Source organism: Apteryx mantelli, chromosome 1 (assembly GCF_036417845.1).
Source record: "Apteryx mantelli isolate bAptMan1 chromosome 1, bAptMan1.hap1, whole genome shotgun sequence".
Taxonomy (NCBI): Eukaryota; Metazoa; Chordata; class Aves; order Apterygiformes; family Apterygidae; genus Apteryx; species Apteryx mantelli.
Window position 1 is genome coordinate 126,710,505 of NC_089978.1, and position 23,460 is coordinate 126,733,964.

The following is a 23,460-nucleotide window of genomic DNA, read 5'->3' on the forward strand; positions in this document are numbered from 1 at the left end:
CTCCATGGTTCTAGCCTGCTTGGTGAGCACCTCTGAGATACCTGTGAAGCATATGGACTGATAGCTCTACTGTTTGTGTGATTTTATTTAATTTCATCTAGTAAAAAATATCATATTATTTAGCCATGTATTTGTTTCTCTAGAATCCTGTGTAGCACAGTACTCTTTAGGCCCTGTGCCTAAAATGTGATTAAATATCATTTAATCTATTCAGAAGGCATAAACTAACAGTAAAGACAAAGCTACATATGTATAATCAGTATTTAATGTATATGTGTTAGCAGACATACTTAGCAGTTGATTTATGACTCGGTAATATTAACAAATTATGGCAAGTCTGAAATAGCAAGTGAAAATTCATGGTGGTTTTGGCTCTGGAACCAGACATATGACATCTGTGCTGAAATCACAAAATAAATACATACATATATGCATGTTCTGTTGGAATAAGCATAAAAGTACTAATGCAAGGGATGAAATACATCCTGAAATAGATTTTTTTTCCTTCTGGTTATTTTCCCATTTTTCCACATAATACTTTTGTCATAATAAAAGATCTGTGGAGCTTGTGCTACTTAAAATACCAAATTAGGAAATGGGAGCAGGAAAACATCTAGTTGATGGGATTTAATATGAGAACAGATTTCTAAAAAGGGCTGAAAAGAGAACAGGCTTTCATGAACCTGTACAGTTGAATTAAATGGGAATTATGTTGTTGACTTCATTGAGGGCAGGATCAATCTCAGTCTTTTGCAGGTCTAACCTGCAGAGTAGGGATATGATGTAAAAGTTTATGTTGCTATGTTTGTGAGTTTATTTTATCTCACATATTTTTTCAGTGGCAGTTTAAAAAAAAGAACAAAATGAAAAAAAAATTCTGCTGTTTGGATCATATCCTAGTTTTGCTTTCTGTGATTTAGCATCTCACTACTATATTTTGGCTGTGTAGTTAAGTTTAGATTTTTCTTGTATGGGGCAAATTGGAAAGCTAGTCAGGGAGACAAGAATGTTGGAGGCAGGGGTATGATCAGGACATAAAAATATTTCAGATGTGTTTGTGTAGATTTCAAAGTATTCTATTAGAGTGTTAATCCTAAAAATTTAAGTGCAAATACAGATAGTTGGGAAACTTTTCAGGAATTATAGCTACACCTGAGATAAATGGAGTATGCTAACGTCATTTATTCCAACAGCAACCAGGAAATATGTGCCATTGCCAGTCATTACTCTGATTCCCCATACTCTTGAGCATCTGCAGACTACAACTGGTAATGCTGACTAATCTTTTTCCCTGACTTATTTCTAATGCTTTTTTAGTTTCTCTCAAGAAAGAATTTTCTCATCTTTTAGAAGGAAGATTGTAACACTGTTGTCATAGCTAATGACAGAATTCCATTCTGCTTTTTAGATGCAAATTGATTTAGTGGTCCTCAACCACATGTCCATTATTTTTCCTTTTGTTACCTTTTTGTAGGAATGGGTTTTCGTTGAATTGAAGCTGTACCTTAAAAACGGTCTTGAAACAGTGCTACTCCCCTGTATTCATATCTGCTTATGATATTTTTCAAGAGCTTTTATTTATGCTTTCTTATTAAGAGTGAAAAGTTTTTATTCCTGTTGCAGTCAGTCCCAAAATATTAATTGCATTGTTGTAGAAACCTCAGAATGATCAAACATGTTGGTTTATGAGTAGTTAACAAATAAAGTGCTCATATCATAAAAGTCAAACTAACCAATTCTGATGTCAGATTAACCAATTCATAATGGTCATGCTTGAAGAATCACTTTTACTTCTGTGCAGAACACTCAAACAAGGCCTTATATAACAATAATGTCATAATTTAAGTGGGTTTAAGTTGTGTGGTGCTAGTTAGATTATATATTATGGGAGTGGATGTACCCATTCACTTTGGACAGAGCAGTATTCTCTTCAAAGGTGATGTCTCCTTGGTGGCTGCTGGGACGTGGGATTTTCTATTGTTATTTTTAAATGTGCCATTAGAATAAAACTCAACCTGGAAGATACCAGTAGCTCTGAACTGATTCAGGTCCAGATTCAAAGCTGACAAGTTTCATGGTCATTCTAGATTTTACTTAAGGTTTGATTTCTCATCAAACCTTCAGAACTGTTGGCTTCAGACTTCCGTAGTTCAAACTTGTCTTTGTAAAATTTGGCTTGGGATCCATAGTCATAGGTCAGGACTATTGCTAGTGCTAACATCTTGCAGAATTTTAACAGTATTAACACTGGGATTTTATATCCTAAGAGGTTCCTATTTCCTCTTTGTTTTAGGATGCATAATGTTTTGTGTGTAATACTTCATGGCATTATTTGAACAAGAAAATGCATTCCCTGGCTGTGTAGTAATTCCACAGACAAGCTTTTAGTGCAGAACCCATCCTCCCGGATTTCTCAGCATAGCTCCGTTGACTTAGTTAAATTAAAAACCTGTTAAATTGTTAAATTAAAAACTGTTTCTTACCTTTGTGGCTTTGAAAATAACATAGAGGGAAAAATGAATTGTGTTTGTCCCCTCTTGCTGAGATCCTGTCAATACTAGAGATAAAGACGATACAGCATCAGAGGTGCAGTGTTCCAGTATAATTGTACAGCACAGGGTGCGTTCCCTTGTCGTGCATTGCAACACAGCTGAACTGGACCTCTTCTCCAGGACAGCTGTTGCCAGAATAGATAGGCCCTTAGTTCACGAATGACCTGGTTCTGTAAGCTCTGAATGACTGTTCATCCCAGAAGATCATGACTAAAACATAATGATGACATTTTACTTGCTAGCTTTCTTTAATTAGTTCTTTGTCATTTTAAAAAAAAATGCCAGTAATATATTGATCCTACAAATTTGCTTACACATGTGCTGAGCAACCGAAGGCTACTGCTCTGCCGCATTCTACTGCCAGATTTTCTAGTTTCCTTCCAGTTCATTGCTGGGATTATGTTAGGCCCTGCTGGGAATTAAAAATGTATCAAAAGACTGGGATAACATAAAATAATATTTCAAAATATATAATTCAACGACTTCTGTTTTGATTGTATGTCATTTTTATACTGAATTAATTATAGTCCTCCATTTCTGTAAGTTAAATGAAGCTCAGCAGAAGCAATTTGAAGGAAGATTTGAGACATTGTTTGCATTTGCTCTGCAGATTGTTTTCTGGGAAACACTTTAACATGTTTTCCAAGCTTTACTCTTTAAAACATGGGTGCAGCCAAAAGCATATATAATGCTGCACTAGATAAGGATGTCTTTAAGTGTCTGCTTAAATGATTTGGTGAAATAGAATCAAATCATTTTGGTTAATTAGCATCAAATCAGTTAGATTCCCTTTTTCCAGCTGCAGTAAGTTCTACTCTGGAAACTACTCTGAAAACTCTTCTAATGACTTTGATTGGCCAAGGACAACATTGAATAACAGTGCTTTCTTAGCCTCATTTTTTAGCTCTTTCTTTTCTTTTGACTGAACTTTTAGCAGCTAACGTTGCTCCAGAAGAACATCCAACTCTTATATTATCTCTTTCTTCAATGATTCTGTCTTGATAGTTTTGCCCATGTCCAATAACATTTCATATATTAAACTCATACCATAAGTTTTCTCCATGCTTATTCATTGATACAAACTGAAAGTCATTTCCTAGACTTCATTTCGTCATTGCCAAATGTGGATGTGTGTCTCCTGTTGGACACCATTTACTATAACCAGTGCTTAAATGCTGATGTTTACAAAGTTTTTTTTCCAGTATCCAGTGAATCACAATCCGTACATTTGAAGCCCAAATCATCTTCTAAGACCAAAACACCTCTATCTAAAGTTGGTAATGACATTTCTTTTGCAGCTGTATACTTTGAGGTCTGCTATTACTTTAGAAAGTCAAAAAGTGGAAAACTTCAAATTTTTTTCTCGGAGGCAGGAAGGCAGTGGTTATTATCATGTGATAATGTTGATACTGAGAGAGAAAACAGATTCCTTCAGAAAATACTTGGCAGAGATAAAGAATTTAATTTTATTCTGTATTTCAAAAGGTGTTTGTTTGTTTCTTAAATATTTAATTTGCTGGATTTTTTTCCAAGTATGTTCCATAATTTTTATCCCTGAAACTGCACTACTAGTATTTCAAAGCCTGTAACATGACTGAATGAAGATAGATTTAACGTTCCTGGATTTTTGTCAGATTGCCAGTGCTGAATAGTATCACTTTCTTTTCTTTGTCCTCACTGTAGGATTAGGGCAGTAATTATTTTAAAGCTTTTGGGAGGGAGAAAGGGGGGAGTTTTATGGTTTTGTTGTGTTTTATTATTTTGTTTTGTTCTTCCCAGCTCCAGCTGAAACACAATTCATTCCCACCCAGACTAAAACATCCCCTCAACCAGAACCACATTCTAAAACTGGTAATTATTTTTTTTTTTGCAATAACATCTAAAAAATCCTCATTAATATTATTTTAACATATTTCCTTTATTGCTGGGATATTTTTATAGATTCTGCTATTTCATATTTTAGGATTGTGAGTATTTTTTTCAATTTGGCATAGTTTGTGAATGGGTAAGAGTCATGATACATTGGTTTTGTGATCCAAATTGTATTAGGATATCACGAGAGAAAGCTTAGAGGCTTTCTGAAAAAAATTTTTTTTCAGATACTGATACAGCTGTACCTTTTAGTCCTTGTTTGACTGCTCACCTCAGAGGTAAAATTCAATTGTTTGGTCATGGTGAGCATGGCACTTTAAAGTAGTAGCATACCTCACTGTGGGATCCCTGGCATCCCTGTATACCAAGAGTCCATTGCTGTCTACGAGATAAGCAGTGTGATCTCCTCCCTTGATCATTCTAGGGTTTTCTCCTTTTTATTTATATATTTTTCGCTCAGTTGCTATCAAATATATATAATTATTTTCTTTTTTTTTTGAACCTGTATTATTAGAAAGTTTAATTGCCCACAATTAAAAAAAAAAGTTAATTTGATGATCCACATTATTTTGGTATAGTATCAGCAGCTCTTTTATACTTAACCAGTGGAGTAACTTTAAATTACCTGACATATGTTCTGTACTTACTGTGTCATACTGTTTCTGTTACAGTCTTGGAACCCATTACATTTAGAATTGAACCACCAAGGTCAACAATAGGTAATGATATTTCCTTAGCAAGCTGTTGTGTTTGCTTTTCTCATCACAGAATATCGCACTGAAGTTATCCCCTTATGCTGTAGGATCTTTCATTAAACTTTGTTTTTCTTCTAGATGATTCTTTTGCTTGGCATTCACGATAGTTGGGCATACTGGTGTCTTCACAGATGGAATGTCTCCTTTTTGAGAAAACAAGGCGGGCAGCTCTGAATCACCTTTGTCATTATTATTTCTGTCTGTGCTTACAATTTAATTCCAACTTTTTATTTAAAAAAAAAAAGAAAGGAAAGAAAATCTGGGCTCCAAAAATGACCAAAATTCTACTCCTCTGCTGAGACTGATGTGAATACTCAGCCAGGGTTCTGTTTTTTCATAGCTGGCTTTGTCTTTGCTGCTACCTATAAAAAGAATTCTTTTCTCTATTGCAGGTGGGAAGCTTCTACGTTTGTGTGCTAAACCTGCTATCAGGCCTCGATTGCTGTGCAATTTACCCGACTTATTACCCACTTTTTCTCTTCCAGCTCCAAAAGAGACTCCACGTATTCCTTTTAAACCTAAAACTTCACCCAAACTTCATATCCCACAGGCCAAAGATGGTAAACTGTTTTGTGTGATTATTTCTAATATGATTTATATTGCTTTGAAATATATTTCTAAAAAGCTGTCTTTATCTAAAACATTTAAAACATCACAGGGTTCTGTTCTGCTGTGTATTCGGTGATTTGTGTGCCATGTACAGGACTAGTAAGACATTCACTAGGTTTTTATCATCATGTGAAAGACTAAATGTCTGCTAGCTTGTGGCAGCAGAAAGAATAATGTTGTTTAACTCAGAAAATAGTGGTAACTAAAGTGAATTCCTTGCAGTTAAAGTACGTATTATGGCTACATAGGTGGTGGAATTCTCCATGTACCGCTTAGCATTGTTAGAGTGAACGGGATGATGCTACCCTTTCAATTCACAGTTGTTTCATTTCGTGGCATTATTATTTTCTGCATGAACAAGTAAAGTACTGAGTGCAGAGCTACTATTTGTTAATTAACAAGTGCATATATATTATTTGTCTATTAATATTCCTGGTATTAATAGTTATCTATGCAGTATTCCAAAATACTGGATTTTCATTTACTATGTCATTAAACATGAGTTCTGTTGAATTCAATGGTATGTGGAAAAAAGGCCTCAATGTTCTGTGTTATCCAGAATATTAATTGTTTTTGTAGTAATAGCAAAACAGAAAATTACCAGTGTATCAAATATCAAGATATTCTCTTTTGGTAAATGTGATAAGTTTCATGATAATCACTTTACTGAAGATCTTTGAGTTGGTGACATGGAGCAATCGTTTTGAAAGCTAATGGTGTCTATTAAACATGATTTTCTTGTTTAAAAAACAGTCAAAATCCTTGTTCTCCCCTAATTTTTGAATCATGGCAGTTGATTATCAAATACTGGTTCCAAACTACAAGTTAAAATGCAACTCTTCATAAACTCAGTGCATATGTTTTGAATGTTCTTACTTTTGTGGCCATTCTTTTTATTACTACGGTAGCCTATCCTTCTTACAAGAGAGTTTTGTCTTGCAGATGTTGCAAGTTTGGACTGTTCTGTGTTTAAAACAAAACACTTATTAATTGTTTTTTCAGGAATCCATAAGATATGGAACTTTTTTTAACAGCATCATCCACTTACCTTCTTGTGATAGTCTTCAAATATCCAAATAACAAAAATTTATAACAATTCTTTGATTATCACCCGTACAGAGGAATTGACACAGAAAGGGAAGACATTTCTGTTGTGCCTCTGTTTCTAATGAGGGAAATGCAAGAAAACAGCATTTGTTTTACATCCTTATGCAAATACCCTGTTTTATTTTTAAGTTCATACCAGTCTGGAGCTAATGTATATGGTCATGTAGCACAGTACGCTGTAATGCTCTTTAATAATACAGCATCCAGAGCAAGCAAATGTTCTCCAAGTGCAATTGTATATGTAAACTGCCTTTAAAATACATCGCAGAGAGAAGAGTTTTGTGTCCCCCAAGAGCCATTTTCTGAATAAGGAAGTGATAAATATTTGGATATCTCTTTGAAGCACATGAGAGAACTAAGCTCACAGTTAAGGAGTATGTTTCATCTTAAATTGCTTAGTCCCCAGTTGTCTCAGATAGAAACTGTTTAATATAATAGCTTTGTATGGGACAATATATAATTTGTAGTGTAATTATTATACAAATAATACTAATTTTAAGTGGAATTAATCTCTTCAATTCTCATGATAGCTTTTATGCTTTGTTTTTCATACAGTCCTGGAATCTGTAACATTTAGAACTGATCAACCAAAAACAGCAATAGGTAAAAGTACTAACTACAGGAATCACATTTATTTTTTCTTCTCGACAGAGAACTAGCACCATAAGTATATGTTCATTGTACTTCACTGTCATAATTTTTTACAATTAAATTTAGTCCTTCTTTAAGGTTTCTTTGTTATTTTGCACTAACAATTCATATTCATTTTTGTTTAGTTTTCCTCACACAAATTTGTTCTGTAAAGTAGATGGAAGCACCACAATCTTGCTTTGACCATGTTTCTTTATATTCAGTTTCTGTAATATGCTTCATCTTTTACACTAGTCTCCAAGTCAGCCATCCATCCTGGCCTTGCTTTATTTGGTCCTGTTACAGAGATTCTCCATCAGCACCATCTCTTTGCGTACCAGACATTCATACTCCATTACTCATATTAGCTTTTTGTGTCTCCAGGGGGTTGCAAGGCATGTGTTCTCTTTAGATGTTATGCCTTCTGTCAGTCTCAAATTCTTGAGTGATTTTAATAGTCAGATTTTTTTTATTTCAGTTCCAAAAGAAATGCACCGTGTTCCCTCCAAACCTAAAACTTCACCAAGCTCGGAGGTGCCACAAACCAGACCTGGTAAGTACATTGTTTCTTTATCTTATCACACTGATACGCATATCTTACAAATCCTACTGTGATCGTTGGGGCTTCACAATTATTTGAATTGCTTGGTGTATTTGTTGAAGCATTCTTTGAAGGATAGGATCCAGTATCACATGTGGAATCTGTAAGCAACCTGGTAAGTTTGAACTCTCTTTCTTGACTTTTCTCATTATAAGTCACTGCAACAGTGGTAATTTTCTGTGCAAAGTCAATTTGCAATAACAGAGTCTTCAGTGAAACTCTCTCTTTTCTGTTTGAATTTGGATGAGTTTGGGCAATGTGAAAATGAGAAAGAGAGGTGTCATTGCAAAGAGGAAGGTTTTTTCTGTGATTCTCAAATTGGGCACTCCCCCTCCGCCCACAATTATTCATTCTTTCTTTTCAGCTGGTTTTGCAGAGCCCTTCCATTGTTCAGAGATTCGGGAATGTGCAGTACTTTCTGTAATGTTACCTGTAGAGCTCAGTATAGAGCAATGTACAATGCTGGACTAACTGACGATGGAGGAAGTTGTACAACACATACTAGAAATTGCATGAGGTACCCAAGGTATATGCAATATTAGGTGGTGCTGCTGTGGAAAATGGGCAGGAAGATGACAACTCACTAAGATTCCTTTCTCCCCTCATAAATCTGCACCTGGTTTCTTAATCAAAACCTTGAAATAAGCCAGGAAAGTGTGCAAAGTTGAAAGGAAGAATCACCCACAGTTTCTTTGGGGCTTTTTACAAAAGCTCCAGATTTATATTTGGGCTGTGCTGTGTGTTGGAGCTATTGCCTTGAGCTGGAGACAGTTCCAAGTTGCGTAATACAGTCATGTATTGAATTTCAAGGAGGAGTCACCATGGCTCGTTGGCTGTAGTAGGGATAGTATTGTCATTGTGGCGGTGTTGATTGTAATATTTTGATTGTTTTTGTGATTAGTTGTTTTCGGTTTTCATTACTTTTATGCAGTCCTGGATCCAATTACGTTTAGAACTGAGAAACCAAAGTCAACAGTAGGTAATGATACTTTCTTATTTGGATGGTCATACTGTCTTTCCCCTTCAAAACAAGCCATTAAGAGCAGTCCTGTGAAGGTTTGTCACCTTTCTTTGTATGTGCCTTAATAATTTAACTGCCAAGGTCATCTGTTGCTCTTTCAATTTTCATCATAAGAATTGAGAGGAATCCTTATACTTTCCAAGCTTTTATGCACTTTACATAGGCGAATTTCCTTCAATATTTAATGATAAGAGGCAGAGGGCAGATCAAAACAAGAGCCTAACTCACACATTCTCAGTAACACTCTAGAGGGAGCACCATTTTAGAAAGTCATGTGGTTTGGGCAAAAAGAACCTGCATGCTGCAAATTTTCTTTTTCCCCTTTCCTTGCCCTCCAGTTTCAGTAAATGAGATTCAGTCCTTCATAAAGCGTCTGAAGAGTAATTCTATTTCGTTTAAACCTCAATTCCACTCTCAAAACAGAATCAGTTCAGTGATCACTGGGTAGTACGTATCCTTGAGTATGTGGCCCTTTTGACTAAGACATTTTTATTGGTTGTATATGATACTATGAATCATTCCAGTATAGCCTCCATTATCATGCAATGATGTCTTTGTATTTGAAATTATTATTTTCTTTTTCCTCCCTCCTAAACAGAACCAGAAATTCTCTCACACACTTAGTTGATAGTTTCTCAAGCAAGATTGTTTCCTTTCTTTGCAGACTGATTTTGTTCCTGAGAAACTTCTCCTTTGTATCTCTTCCACACAAAATCTTTGGTTCAAGTCTTTTGTTCTGTGTTTTTATTGGTTAGGTGGGTTACTGGTGGTAGTGGACACTGATCCCTGGGAAAATGTTAGTACCGTGTAACCCAGTTTCTTTCTCTCAGCTCCTAGAGAGACACGTCGTGGGCCTTCCAAACCTAAAACATCACCTAGTCCGCATGTTCCTCCAACCAGAGCAAGTAAGTTTATTATTACTTTGTCCTTTACTGCATGAAAGTTTATCATATTGAAAATAGTCAAAATTGTTGAGCTCTGTGAATGTATGCAGATACTTATTGAATAGGCAGTGTTTTACTATTATAGTAAAATTCTGCTCTATAGCTGTCGTGAAACAAAATAATATGGCTAGATATTTATACATGTCAGTAGCTTGTATAATGGTTAGGAAAGGGGAGGAGTTAACTGTCTCATTTTGAGCCCTTACACACTGGAAAACCCTTGTCTCAATTGCCATAGAATGTGAAAGAGGTACTTATGTTTTCCAGATATTTATTCACAAGTGTCAAATTACAGTATTTTCCTGTTCCCAAAACTCCACTTTGGAATAGCTCTGTCCATTTGAAAGTGAGTGGTAAATTTCCGTGTTCCTTCTGCTTCACTGCTTTGCTGAAGACTTTTTTTTATGCAACGTGGATTTAAAAGAGCAGCAGATTCTTGGAATATGGAACATCCAAGACAACAGCTAGGGGACCTGTTAGAACTACAGCAGTTTACAAGCTCTGTTTGACAGAGGGATGGACAGTTAATCCAACACTGCAATGTCACAGTCACTTTATTTTTAGTCTGTGCACTAACATACTGTTGATCCCATTGGCATGAAATCTCTTTCTGATTACTTTCAAATGGAAAAAATAATTTCTAAAAAATAAAAATTTTCTTTGTGGAAAATGAGTCTCTTGTCAGGAAAATCAGAAGATCTATGTTTAACCATCATCCTCATTATGGTGTTCAAAACTTTGCTTATCTTTCCAGGTCCAAAAGATAGTCGACGAGTCTCCTCCAAGCCTAAAGCATCACCAAGTCCAGGTGTATCACAGACGAAACCTGGTAAATACATTGCTATTTTGTTGTGCTTGAATAGTCAAGTTTTCCTTTGGGTTGTTTTTCCTCAGTGAATCAAGTGTTGAGTAACATTTAATATTAGAAAAAAATAGATTTTCTAACAAACATTAAATACATGTTTAAAGATTGAACAGATTTATATTTTTAATGGCTGAGTTTCAGAGAGTCATATGTGTGTGCTCTTCAGCCACATGACAGTTGTCACTGATGAATAATCTGCATAGCTGTGTAAACTATATACAAATGTTACAACAATGTTCTTGGGAAACTGCATCTCTTTTGTGCCTATCAAAACCATCCTTGAGGGCTTCATGTGTGACTCTAAATCTCTGTAACTCATACCACTCATATATCCGTTCAAGTGTGCCCTGGTAATGGACTTTGACCCTTAAAATAGACTTCACAGTTCACATGTTAGGGAACTGCCAACCTCTGTAACTCCTGATGGTTTGGAATTTCCACCAATTCCACCAATAAATAATTAAAAGGGAACTTACAGTATGCGTTCACATTTGGAAAGAAATTGGTCATGTAAAAGGGAGTTTTTCTACCCTTTTGGTGGTACTTATCACTAATTCTGCACATGTTCTTGTTTTTTATGCAGTTTTGGTACCTGTAACATTTACAGTTGAAAAACCAAAGGCAACAATAGGTAAAAACATGACCTTGGGCTGGTCGTTATTATTTCTTCCCTACTGCTCCTTGGACCAAAGATTATAGATTCTTCTTCTGTTTTTCATGTCATCTGTTTGGTTTTTGGGTTTTTTGTTTGTTTGCTTTTTAAACTTACTCAGCTTAATTCTGCTCTGTTCCAGGTATTGAAAGATTCTTAGCTGTTTTGTTGTCTTTGCAGAAGATACCTCTTTCATTCTCACACATATTGTAATTTCTTTGATACTTACAGAGATAAGCATTCATGGGTATTGCAGTTATCAGCTCTGAAATACAGATGGAAATATCTCAGCTAAGACTGTCTGTGTTCTTTCAGTTTTTGTTGCTTGTCTCCAGATAAGCTTTTGCTTACTTGATCGCTTCTGCACCCATTTTTTCATTAGTGGCTGTTTATTCCCTTTAAATTCCTGTATTCTGACTTTAAATTTTGCAATCACTCACATGAAAAACTTGTTTCTCCCTTGCAGGCACAAGGTATCAGTGCCTATGCAATAAACCTGACTAATTTCTGAAGAGTATATATCCTTTATAACTGGTCTTTTCTTTCAGCTCCTAAAGAACCGCAACATACACCCTTTAAACCTAAAGCAGCTCCCATCCCAGATGCTCCATACACCAAGCCTGGTAAATTATCTTGCCTTTTGTCAAGCTAAGGTTGATAATTTAGCAATTGCTTTCTAGAAAAGGTTCTCAGCAATAAAGTTGCTGTTACCTGTTTACCATTCTAGCTTAGGAAACCTCAGCAGTGTGGCATTTAAGTAATACCTCTGATAGAAACTGCAGCAGTTTAAGAGTTTTTAGTGTTATGCTGGTATTACCAGAAACAGATAGTAGTGACCTGTATATTTAAATCAATTCTAAAAAGATGTTCACAGCTTGTATTTGAGCAACATGCTTCTGTTGTTTACAGCATGTCTTTGAAGCTCTTATGAGAGAAGCCTCTTAGAGCTGTTGCAGTGCTTTTCCTTTGTCACACATTTTCAGTCAAATTAGACTGAGGAGTCTCTTCTGTTGTATCGTGGGCTTGTTCCAATTTGAATACATCTGACCAATCTGTTTAAGAGAATCAGTGATTTCACCGAAGGTGGCTTTTTTTTTTTTAAGTATCTAGATATTAAAAACAAAAATTGGAACTTTTGAACATAAATGTCTGAGGGCAAATGCCTACTGCTGTTTTAAAACACTCCTTTCCTGGTGGACATAGTATGGTGCTGAAGTGTTTTGGAGGGAGGGCAGGGGGAGGAGGAAGTGTGTCTTCATTTTTCTGAGGATTTATCCACATTTTTTCCAACAGGAATCATTCCACCCTTCCATGAGCCAGTTACCACTATGATTCCTCATATTCCTGAGTGGACAAAGGCAACACTGGGTAACCATGTGCATTTCATAAATAATAACTTAATTTTTCCATTCTTGTTAGAGAAGACATTCCTAGAGGGAGTTTATTAAATGATCTGTTTACATAACTTTGTACGCTTTCTGTGCCATGTTTTTCACATCTGGAGCTACCTGCTGCAATATTCATATGCAGAAAATGATTCTTCAGAACATGAGTGATGAAGCATGTACAGACTAGGATAGATTGTGAGAATTTGATTATTATTTTTTTCTTTTTTTGAGGATCTTTTATACTGGTGTGGATCACAGACTCGCAAGTGTTTCCTGTAAATGCTAAAATACCTTTTCCAGTAAATGATACTGCATGGCAAGAATTATAATGAAGAGTGGAGATTCCAGGATTGATTAGTTTGCACATAAGACTTAGAAAGTTAATTTATAGATCAAGTCTGATCTGAAGCACCCACTGAAAAATAGATACTGCACTCAGATATTCACATATGGAAGATGTGCAAGATGGAGGCCATTACTGCCAATTTTTTTTCTGCCATTACTTTACTGTATGCTGTTTGTGACAATATTCTTCAGTGCCTCATGCAAAGCTACAAATTTGTATGTAATTTTTGGAAATTCTGTCCATGTCAGTGACCATTTAATTTCTTTTTCTTTCTTTGCAGAAATTCCAACTGATTGATTTTCAGCTTTACCCTTATATAATTTGCCTTATTGCAGATCAGATCAAACTTATGTTCCTTGTGTACTATGAATACAATGTGTTGGGTTGTTTTTTTGTTTGTTTTCCTTTCAAATAACTTGGCATTTATTGTTCTGGGTGCTGGTTTCTTTTTGTTTCTTTTCAGCTCCAACTGAAAAACAGTTCATTCCTACCAAACCAAAAACATCTGCCAAGTCAAGAGTGCCACACACCAAACCTGGTAATGGAGTCATTCCTGTAATTTTGTGTGTTTGTGTTTAATCATTCTTTTCGTCTAGCCTCAGTTCTTGTGCTTTTCAGGAGCGTTATTCATAGCTGATTTTGTGCTGAATCAGATGCATTTCACTTAAGTCAGTGAATCCAAAATATTTTAAAACTACACTGAAGATAATGGGAGGATTTTTATTAGGGCATCAATAAGGTTTTTCCTCCCTTCCATTACATATAGCAAATGATGAGTCAAATGTAGTAATTTGAGTCTTGACAGATTTGGGGGGTTAGATACACTGAGTCCTCTCTGATTACCAAATCAGAGAGGCTCCTCTATGTGTGCATTGTCTTGCCAATAAAATGCTTGTTGAAATGTGCTTGTACACCTAGCAACTGAAATTGTGACCTATAATAAAACCAAAATAGTTTTAAAATGTTATATTGTCCTGTGTCTATTCCCATTTTTGTTCTCAAAGGAATATAAAGAAGTTAATAGAAAGATACTAGCTGCTATATCTCTGCCAACAATTGATTTTAAGATATTTTACTTCTCTTTTGTTTGAGACATTTTGAAAGTTTTAGAAGTAGTGCAAATGCTACTTTGTTTCCATTACAGTTTGACGTTCTAAGATGCTTCACATTTTCTCCCTAACAGCAATACTTCAAACAACCCCACAACCACTTATTACAAAATCTTCTACTACCACTGAGCAGTCAAGGGCAACAATGGGTAAATAAGTTTCCTTAAAGTTCAGATGCAGGTATTTTTCATTTTTCAATGAAAATTTCAATTTTCAATTGAAAATGAAGTTTCTAGAAGACATACTCTGGCATGTTACTTTGTGTAGCATCATTCCACTGTCCTTCATTCTGTTTACACACATGCATGTCTCCTAATACAGAAGACTCTCAGCTCTATCCTAGAAGTTATGCAGAAATTGCCTACAGCTCATCTCTATTCAGAAACCTGTATTTCTCAGTTCTCCAACCAAATTAAGTGGTCTAATTTTTCATTAAAGTTCTTCAGAGGAACAAGAGTTGTAGCCACTAACTCAGCTTATCCTTTGGCACAGTATTAGAACTTCCTGTGTTTTGGACAATTATTTTCTTTCAGGTTCCAGAAACCCATGGAATTGTTATTGTCTTTTTTTACAGGCATTTGAGGCATGCACTTTCTGGGCTAAACATGGCTTTGGATTATGAGTCCTGAAGAATACAATAATAATCTTTCTCCTTTCTTTCAGCTCCAAAAGAAACACTGCTCATTCCTTCCAAACCCAAAACATCTGTCGGGCCAGAAGTACCACAGACTAAACCCGGTAATTTAAAGTTTGCAACTTTAAAAGTGTTATTGTGGCACTGCCTTAGCAATACTTTCTGCTGTCTTTCAGTACTGTGGTCATGTGTTACGAATGTTATCTAGAGAGAAATTAGTATCACTGATCAACAGACATTAACAAAATTGAGAGGATGCCTGAGAATTGCATCAGTTCTCTCCATGGAGTGCAGAAGTTAAGATGGCTGGGGGGTTTTTAAGAGTTGCTTGTTTAATTGGTGGGTAGTAGCCATTAAAAACATGAAGAATTTGTTTACTTTTATTAAAAGTATATTGCTGTAGCCAGCTTCACTGAGTTCTTTTCTTCTTGGGGAATTTATTGTCTGAAATAAATGGATAGGATTTTCTTCAGCTTCTCAAATACTCTTGAAACTCAGGTTTTGGAATCCTAGTCCAGGAAAAGTCAGATACTAAGAGTATAGGGATCTCCTTCCCATCAGTGATTCTTGCAGTAACTACAGTAGATTCTAGGTATGCATAGTTATAATGAAGAATGTACGATACTTCACCCTCAGCCTGAACTGTGGTGGCATACAACTATTTTCATAAAAATTACTAGGTAGAAGGTTACAGCAGAACAAAAAAAATTACTAGGGAAGGAATGACATCATGATCATAAAAAGCAGCTCTGAATTCTTCCTAATCTTTAAACTTCAAACTAATTATATTTTATTTTTTAGGCAAGTACCATAGGTTGATGAATAGTTTTATCATCCCCCCTCCCTTTTTTTTCCTTAGACTTCTAGCCCTTTTTTATACAGCAGAAAGAACTTAAGCAGTGACCCTGTTCTTTAAAGAACTGCACATATATTTTTACCATGAAAATTGAACTGAACAGTCCAGTAGAAAGATTTATTTTCTAAAGGATTATTTTGAAAGATCGTCCATAAGTAACCAAACTAGATTTTAGGTGTTATGGAAGAATTAGCTGAATTAGAGCTATTTCCAATCATGTCATTGCAGTGAGCAATAGTTTTGGCTCAAATAAAAATTAGTTTTAGTCAAAGAATTTTAGAAAACAGAACTTAAAGGATTTTCCTTTTCCTTATAAAAGTTAAGTCATTATAATGATGCATTTGCATAAGAAACTATTGTTTGTCAGGGAAGTTGTTTAAAACAAATGGTGCTGTGTAGTCACCATTCTATGCTGATAAGTAGGTTTCCTTCCAGCTTCTGTATTTTGACTTTATTTCTGAAGGAAAAGAGGCATAGGGTCTGTGTCTCTGCCTGCTAAGCCCTCCGTTTCCTGCACTAACTTGGAAATCTTTGGCTAAATTCAATCAGATTTGAGTGAGGGAAGGATGCCTTAAAGATTAAAAAAAAAAAAAAAAAAAAGTTCCTACAAACTTTCAGAAAACTGTGAGAGCAGTGCGAATTAGCGCACCCGGTTTGGGGAAGGCAGGAGGCCGTCGGAACCCTCCCCGCCCCGAGGCGTTTGTTCTGGGCTGCCTGGGGGGCCCAGCGGAGCCCTTGCACCTTGCGCCTGGTGGCACTAACAGAGCGCCGGGCAAACCAGAGCACGTGGCTGTCTCGTGTCTGCGCAAGTTGTCTCAGCAGATGTGTAGATAGGATTTCAGGAAACGAAGGACACAGATCCTTAATGAAATGCAACTTCTTTAATTTCACTTCTCACACAACAGTGTTTTATTTCTCATAGCTCCAAGGACGACACACCTGGGATCAATTAACCTTATAACGGTTCATGTTGTTGATGGGTCCAAAGTGACTTTGGGTAATGAAAATATTATGTCAGCTTATTTTTCATAAAGCTTTTCTTCCTCTGCTTTTGCAATATGACTGTAGTTACCTTTTAATCAACAGAAAGACCTTAAGTGTTTCTTTAGCTCTTGTCATTTATTAGTCACATTGCAGGGCATGTACACAATGTTGCTGTTTCTAATTTTCCAGCCATTTTGTTTGTAACTCTTTCTAGAAATAAATATTTCACGTGCAGGGCTGAGCAGTCATCTAAAAAAGCAATAACTGATCATCTTTTCTTCTTCTGTTGTCTGACTTGCTAATGATGTATATCTTCTCAGTCTTGAGAAGTCTAGTCTCTTATCTGTATCATGTTTTTCCGCCAGATTTCTAGCACTGACCCTTTTTGTATATGGTCTGCACAAAGACAGTTTGAATTTCTTGTCTATCTAAGGTGTCTGATATCTTAAAAGTAATCATTTGCATTTGATAAGCAGTGATATCTTCACTTTCAGTTCCCAATGAAACGTACCAGCCTTCACCCAAGCCCAAAAGTGCTCTAGTGACTGAAATTCCCCAGTTGAAATCAGGTAATTGGTATGATTTTCTTCATTTACTGTATTGAGAGTCTGTAGCTCTGAAGTAGAATCACTACAATTTATGGTTGAATGGTCTGTTCATGGGTACCTTTAAAACAATTATTTGAAATATATAACATGAAAAATCATTTTCCCCCTCATGGAATGTTTCTATATATTCCATTGCTCTGAAAACCAAACTCAGTATTGCCTCACAAATGTTACAAAGCTTTTAAACAGGATTAGTGCTGTGTGTTTTGGTTCTCAGATGTATAGTGTTAAAAAGATAAATGTAACTGACTTCCACCTTTTTCTTTGAAATATTAAATCTAAATCTGTAAAGCTTTTCCCAAATATAAATGTCAAAAATAGGTAATATATTTTTCCCCTCATACGTGTTTTCTCTGACACTTCAGACAGGGAAATTGTTCTTTAGAAGTTCTGCTGGATTGTATGATATTGCTAGAATGGTTATTAGTTTCAAATATGAAATAACTAGTTGTATTTATGGAAAGAAGTGCTGAGTTAGAAGCCCATAACTTGGCTTGAGATGGCAGTGACTACTTCTTAATATTTTCAGCTGTCAATGTGATTCACACAGGTATTGCAACACCTAAAATATCAAAATTATTTGGCAAGTCAAAGGCAACACTAGGTAAAGGCTGAAGGCTTCTAATTTTAACCTTGATGATGGCACTACATTTCGACAGCTTGTACTGTGTCTGCATTGAATGCTTCCAGTTGTTTGCTCAGCAATATTTTAATGTTTCATGTTTTTATCTGACTACTTGATTTTTTGGGGTTCAGTTTGGTGTTTTATTTTGAGGCTTTTGTTTGTTTGTTTGTTTTTACAGACCCTAATTAAATGTCTTAAGACCATGGATACCTTGCAGAGCTAACTCTGTATCCATATACAGTTGGGTAACTGGCTGTAAATATTTTTTACCTTTTCCTAAACCTAAACATGAATGTAACTGGTCAGACTGCATGATGATTGGAGTCATCTGACCACTAAAGAAACTAGCATTTTCAGCGTGCATTTTGGATTAGAACTCATAGAATTCTCATGTGTCCATTTTGCTGTTTCGCATTGGTGCATGGACCTATTTTTTTGTCGCAAATTACACTGCATTATTGATATTCCTTTTATGCATAGTATTTAAACTAAAGTTTATTTCTTTCAGCACCACATAAAACACGTCTCACTTCTGCAAGACCAAAGCCATCTGATAAATCACAGACCAGACCTGGTAATAATTGATTATTCAATTTGGGTTGGGGAGAAGTGAATTTACTTTTCTATTTATTTATTTTCACCTATTTTTAGTGGACTTTTAAGTATTGCTGGAAAATAAGGTATTTTTCTATTTTTCTTTCAATTAATCAGTCTACAGATAAAGCTTTTCCAAATTAGGAAAAAGAGAATTGTTTGTGTCATCAGAATAACTTACTTTTTCTTCTCTAACATAGAATTGTTGGTACTGCATATATAACTTTTTTTTTTCCTTGCAGCTCTTAGTAGAACCACACTAGCACCAGCTAGAACAAAAACTCCTGGACTGCCAAAATGGATTGCGCCAGCAACAGGTAGAGGTGAGGTGTTTTTTTAACTTACCACTGAAAAGGCAGGAATATTTCTTCCTCAGATCACCTTAAGCTCTTCAATATATTTCATTGTATTTGACCATAGAAGTTAATTGCTCAGGGTACTGTATGTAGTTACTGTTACTGGTCATGCTATATACTTCTTTAGTGTGTGCCCACCCTGGTTAAAATTCATTTTATAAACCATGTGTTTATAGTTGGTATGGCTTCAGATTAAGCTGATTAGCTGCTAGTGGGAAGCAGAGCTTTTTTAATTATGCAGGGAGTGTTCTGAAAAACAAACATTATACTGCTCTGTGTAAAATTTTGTGTCACAAAAAATGGAATGCTTTTGCCAGAACTGCTCCTATGTATACAACATGCTGTGATACTCTTTAGGCCATGATACTCTGTGTATCTAATGTTTTTCTGACTGCTGAGGGCCTAAGAGAGGATTGATGCTACCATTGTACTAGGTTGTGTATGGATGCAGAAGAAATCAAATCAGTTTTAGAGAGTTAGCCCTGTTGTTAGTATCACAGAACAGTAAAACGTATTCATTGGGCTTCATGGCAGAGCCATGCCTGGTCAGTAACTGTACCGTACCAGGTTCGCAAGCAAGCGCCGTGATTCTAGTGTTGATTACTAACACCATGATGGGTTTTTGATTATGATTGCTTCTGAAATAAAACATGAACAGAATCTAAACTAATGCTGACTAGACCCACCTAACTTCCTCACGTTTGAATTGATACTCTGTAAAGTTTTATCTAATATCTGCAGTGAACACAAATCAGTATTGACAGAAAAACTATGTATATATAAATGCATGGTCAGGTGAATAAACAGGATAGATTTCCTCAACCCTATTACCAGCACTTTATTTTGGGTCTACGGTAAATAATTCCAGTTTCAAACACTGTCAGCTCTGCTTCTATTTGAAAAGCTGGTGCATAGCTTTTTGTTTGTTGTTGTAAAGTGATGATACTGACATTCAGTCACTGTAAACTTGCAGATTATTATGTGACTGCTATGCACGGATGTTTTTCAGATGGTAAGTCCACAATAATATGCTGAAAAAAATTTTTGAACATAATTACTGAATTATTGTTTAAGTCCAAGTCAGAAGGCGTGCTGAGAAAGCCTTGAAGCCAGGTGTCTTGCCAGTTGTGCGGGTGCTGTGTTCATGTGGGACCTACTCATATGGTGACTATCAGATGCTTGGATACTTTCTGCAGTGAGAAGGTTCTCAGTTGATGAATGTCAGAAGGGGTGAGAACTGTAATCTTAATTTACACATTTTACACACTTGTGCAGTTACCATATATCCCTAACTGCAAAGATTTATTCAAAGTACTGTTTTGCTTGAGTGAAAAAGATCACTTATCCTTTTTCAATTTTACTTGATTCTTCCAAGCAATCAAAATAATAATGTCAGTGCTAATTCATAATAAAGACGGTATCCACATTTTAATTTTATACAGCATTCATTTATTATGTCAATATAAATACTGATTTTTTATACAACTATGAATTTATCAAATACAGAATTTGTAATTCTTCATCAATAATGCAAGTTTAAAATAATAACCATATGCAAATTAAGCTTTTGGCTCTTCACCTGCTACTACCAACAGTGCTAGCAGTAACTGCTACTTTAATGTGTGCTAGCCAGGTTAGGATAACCTGAGTACAGTATCATCTACTCTACACATTTATTTATTTATTTATTTTAGCTATGCAGTGTTTCCATAGATTAGGATTTCCAAAGTAGCTTTGGTAATTTGATACCCATTGTTGACTTTATGATTTGGGCTACTAATTCCTGCAGATAATTTTGAAAAGCCCACCATATTTTAATTTTAACAGCAAGACCTGCGAAGAGAAGATTCTTGTATATTTAAATTTGACTAAAAATAGTCTGTTTAGAGCATGACATGCTCTTCTGTATTACATAGAGGTGGATGTCTTCATTGGACGTAGCGCTCTTTGACCTTCCTAGTCCTTCTGGGAAATCAAATGAGCCCATCCATTTCCAGGACATCAGAGAGAGTTACAGTATTAAATGTTCAATGGCTGTAGTAGTGGGTGAGGAGATTTTGTTATTCACTTGTGTTGGCAGTCTGCTTATAAGTGAGCTTTTTAATATCTGATTACTGAAATGGGTAATGAATGACTAATATCTATACTGGTCTCTAGCAACAGGTAACTTTTGAATTCACACTGTGAAACTGCGCATGCATACACAATTGTGTCAGACACGATACAATGTGTTTCTGTTCTCACATTCAGCAGTATCTTGGCAGTTTTAGATTTTAAAAAAGAAAGAACATATGCTAACTAAATCAGCGGTATAAATATAATAATAGACATTTAAATTGCTTTAAATGTAGTTTATTGTGCTTAATGCTGTTGTAGGTGACTGCTGAAGTACTGTTTAAGCAATCTCATTTCAACTGTGCAAGTTGGAGTGCCCAGGAGTCATTATTTCCATGTGTTTGTACTAGTGCCAGTTGCCAGCTAGAACTGAAGCTTCATTATTGGAGCTGTTGTGTCACAAAATTGTCATAAGGCAGCTATTGCCGTGCTCTGCATGCTGTGTGTAATCCCAGGTGAGCAGGTTCCTTCTTTTAGGAGTCTTCTGGAAATGATACTTCTGGCAATATTTTCCATTGCTCTGTTATGTAAGCCTTTTTTTCTCCAGTTTAAAGAAATGTCCCAAAGACATCTGTTACCTAGATTTTGCATCCTGCCAAGTGAGCCGTTTAAGTTAAACCTGGAGTCCAGAGTCCTAAAGAAGAGCTGGCATTCATTGTTTACTGTCCGTTTCTTTGTACTTTCTTAACACTGCTGATAAAGGAACTTGTAGATTCACTTCCTGATACCTTTCTATGAGTCTGCAACTTTCTTCTCAGAAGTGTACTGAAATCGCAAGTTTTATACATTCATGACATGATGAGAGAAGACCGCAGCTTTTAGCAATCTCCCTCAGGTCTGCACTGCATTCTTTCCTTGATGATCAGTAAGTGCAATCCCGAGTCTTCGTGTAGTGCAAGAACATCACAATATTGTGGCAAATATAATGTCTGTGTCCACAAGGCTGCCAATGCTCACATAAACCAGTTTGTATAACAGAGGCTTCAGGTAATCAAGTGTAGCAAAATCTTATCTATCCCTTCCAAGCAATGTGCAATTACATATGGCAAATAGAATCCCCGAGTCTACAGAAGAGACTTAGAAAAGAGGAGAATTCCACTAACCCGGAGCCCTAAATGTTACCAGCTGAGGAAAGGCGAAAGCATTTGTTTTCCACTAGATAGTATCTTAGAGAAATTATAAAATTTTAAGATACCAGGAAAATTGGGGGGGGGGGGGCAGGTAGTTTATTTATTCCATTTTGAAAATAGTACATTATTTTCTGTGCTTAGCTGCCAGATCTCTAAGCTGATCAGAATCCTTAACTGGACTGTAAGGAACTGTGTTTTCAGGCTTTCCTTTAGACGTTACATCATTTTTTCTCTCTCTGAAGAAGAGTACTTTTACTGATGAGCCATGGCTACTCTGTCATTTTAAGACCAGTTTGGTTTTTCTACTTCCTTGCTGTGCAGCAGTGATGTTGAATATGCTCCAGTTCTTCTTCCTCATTGCGCTCATTAGCCTCAGTGCAAAGATATTTCACCCCATGCAGAGTGTGCTTGGCGGCTGCAGGACCCAGATGATAAGCTGTGGAATTTGTTTTTTCCAGCAGCAGCACACGGGTTTGTGGCTGGTTTCCTGGCAGGCTTTTCGGTCTCCTGGATAGTGTGCTGTTAGCTGAAGTGCCAGGTGGTAAACTTGACTGTGAGAAAGGGTAGGGGCTGCATCCTTTTGACTAACTTTTTGTTTTCTGTCATGTTTTAGGCCATATTTTCTAGAATTTCGTTTTAATCGGATGGCTTTTCTTATTTGTCTTAGTATACATTGTTTATGTTATCAGACCCAATGAATATTTGATTTAATCTTAACCATTTAAAAACTGTTCCTGGTCTGCTAAACTTCCAGATGATATGCTATTCAGCAACATTTCCATTTCCCCTGCGAGTCAGATAGTTGGTTTGCTGCATAACAGACCTCAACTTTATATTCTGCATTCTTTTTAATTTTAAAACTGTGGATGTATAACCAAGTTCTGGAGGAACTCAAGTATTGAGGTATTTCAATTTCTTATCATGGGTGCCTTTTCCAATTCTTCCCTGAAAATGATCTGACCCTTTAATGGTATTCTTGCTTTTAAGGGTGCAGTGGTTAGTTTTAAGGTGTTCCAGATCCCATGAATATTTCCAGGAAAAAAGATGAAAGTAAAGGAAAACATAAACACACATGCAAGTAATACATCTATTCTTAGTTCTATTAAA

At 36.0% G+C, this 23,460-nt stretch overlaps 1 protein-coding gene across 18 annotated transcripts in view; it reads left to right on the forward strand.

Annotated features, from left to right (window-relative positions):
- The window catches only part of ABI3BP (ABI family member 3 binding protein), a 180,318-nt gene that overhangs the window by 114,781 nt on the left and 42,077 nt on the right, over positions 1-23,460 (forward strand). For 9 of the 18 annotated variants that reach the window (XM_067301251.1, XM_067301112.1, XM_067301129.1 and 6 more), the window contains 19 exons: positions 1,194-1,268; positions 4,332-4,403; positions 5,096-5,143; positions 5,665-5,739; positions 7,451-7,498; positions 8,004-8,078; positions 9,058-9,105; positions 9,978-10,052; positions 10,846-10,920; positions 11,540-11,587; positions 12,157-12,231; positions 12,902-12,976; positions 13,806-13,880; positions 14,526-14,600; positions 15,115-15,189; positions 16,864-16,938; positions 17,420-17,494; positions 18,667-18,732; positions 18,995-19,075. In XM_067301251.1, coding sequence (XP_067157352.1) covers positions 1,194-1,268; positions 4,332-4,403; positions 5,096-5,143; positions 5,665-5,739; positions 7,451-7,498; positions 8,004-8,078; positions 9,058-9,105; positions 9,978-10,052; positions 10,846-10,920; positions 11,540-11,587; positions 12,157-12,231; positions 12,902-12,976; positions 13,806-13,880; positions 14,526-14,600; positions 15,115-15,189; positions 16,864-16,938; positions 17,420-17,494; positions 18,667-18,732; positions 18,995-19,075 — 1,311 coding nt within the window. The remainder of the gene's footprint in view (positions 1-1,193; positions 1,269-4,331; positions 4,404-5,095; positions 5,144-5,664; positions 5,740-7,450; positions 7,499-8,003; positions 8,079-9,057; positions 9,106-9,977; positions 10,053-10,845; positions 10,921-11,539; positions 11,588-12,156; positions 12,232-12,901; positions 12,977-13,805; positions 13,881-14,525; positions 14,601-15,114; positions 15,190-16,863; positions 16,939-17,419; positions 17,495-18,666; positions 18,733-18,994; positions 19,076-23,460) is intronic. The other 9 variants (XM_067301174.1, XM_067301243.1, XM_067301187.1 and 6 more) reach the window with 8 other exon arrangements.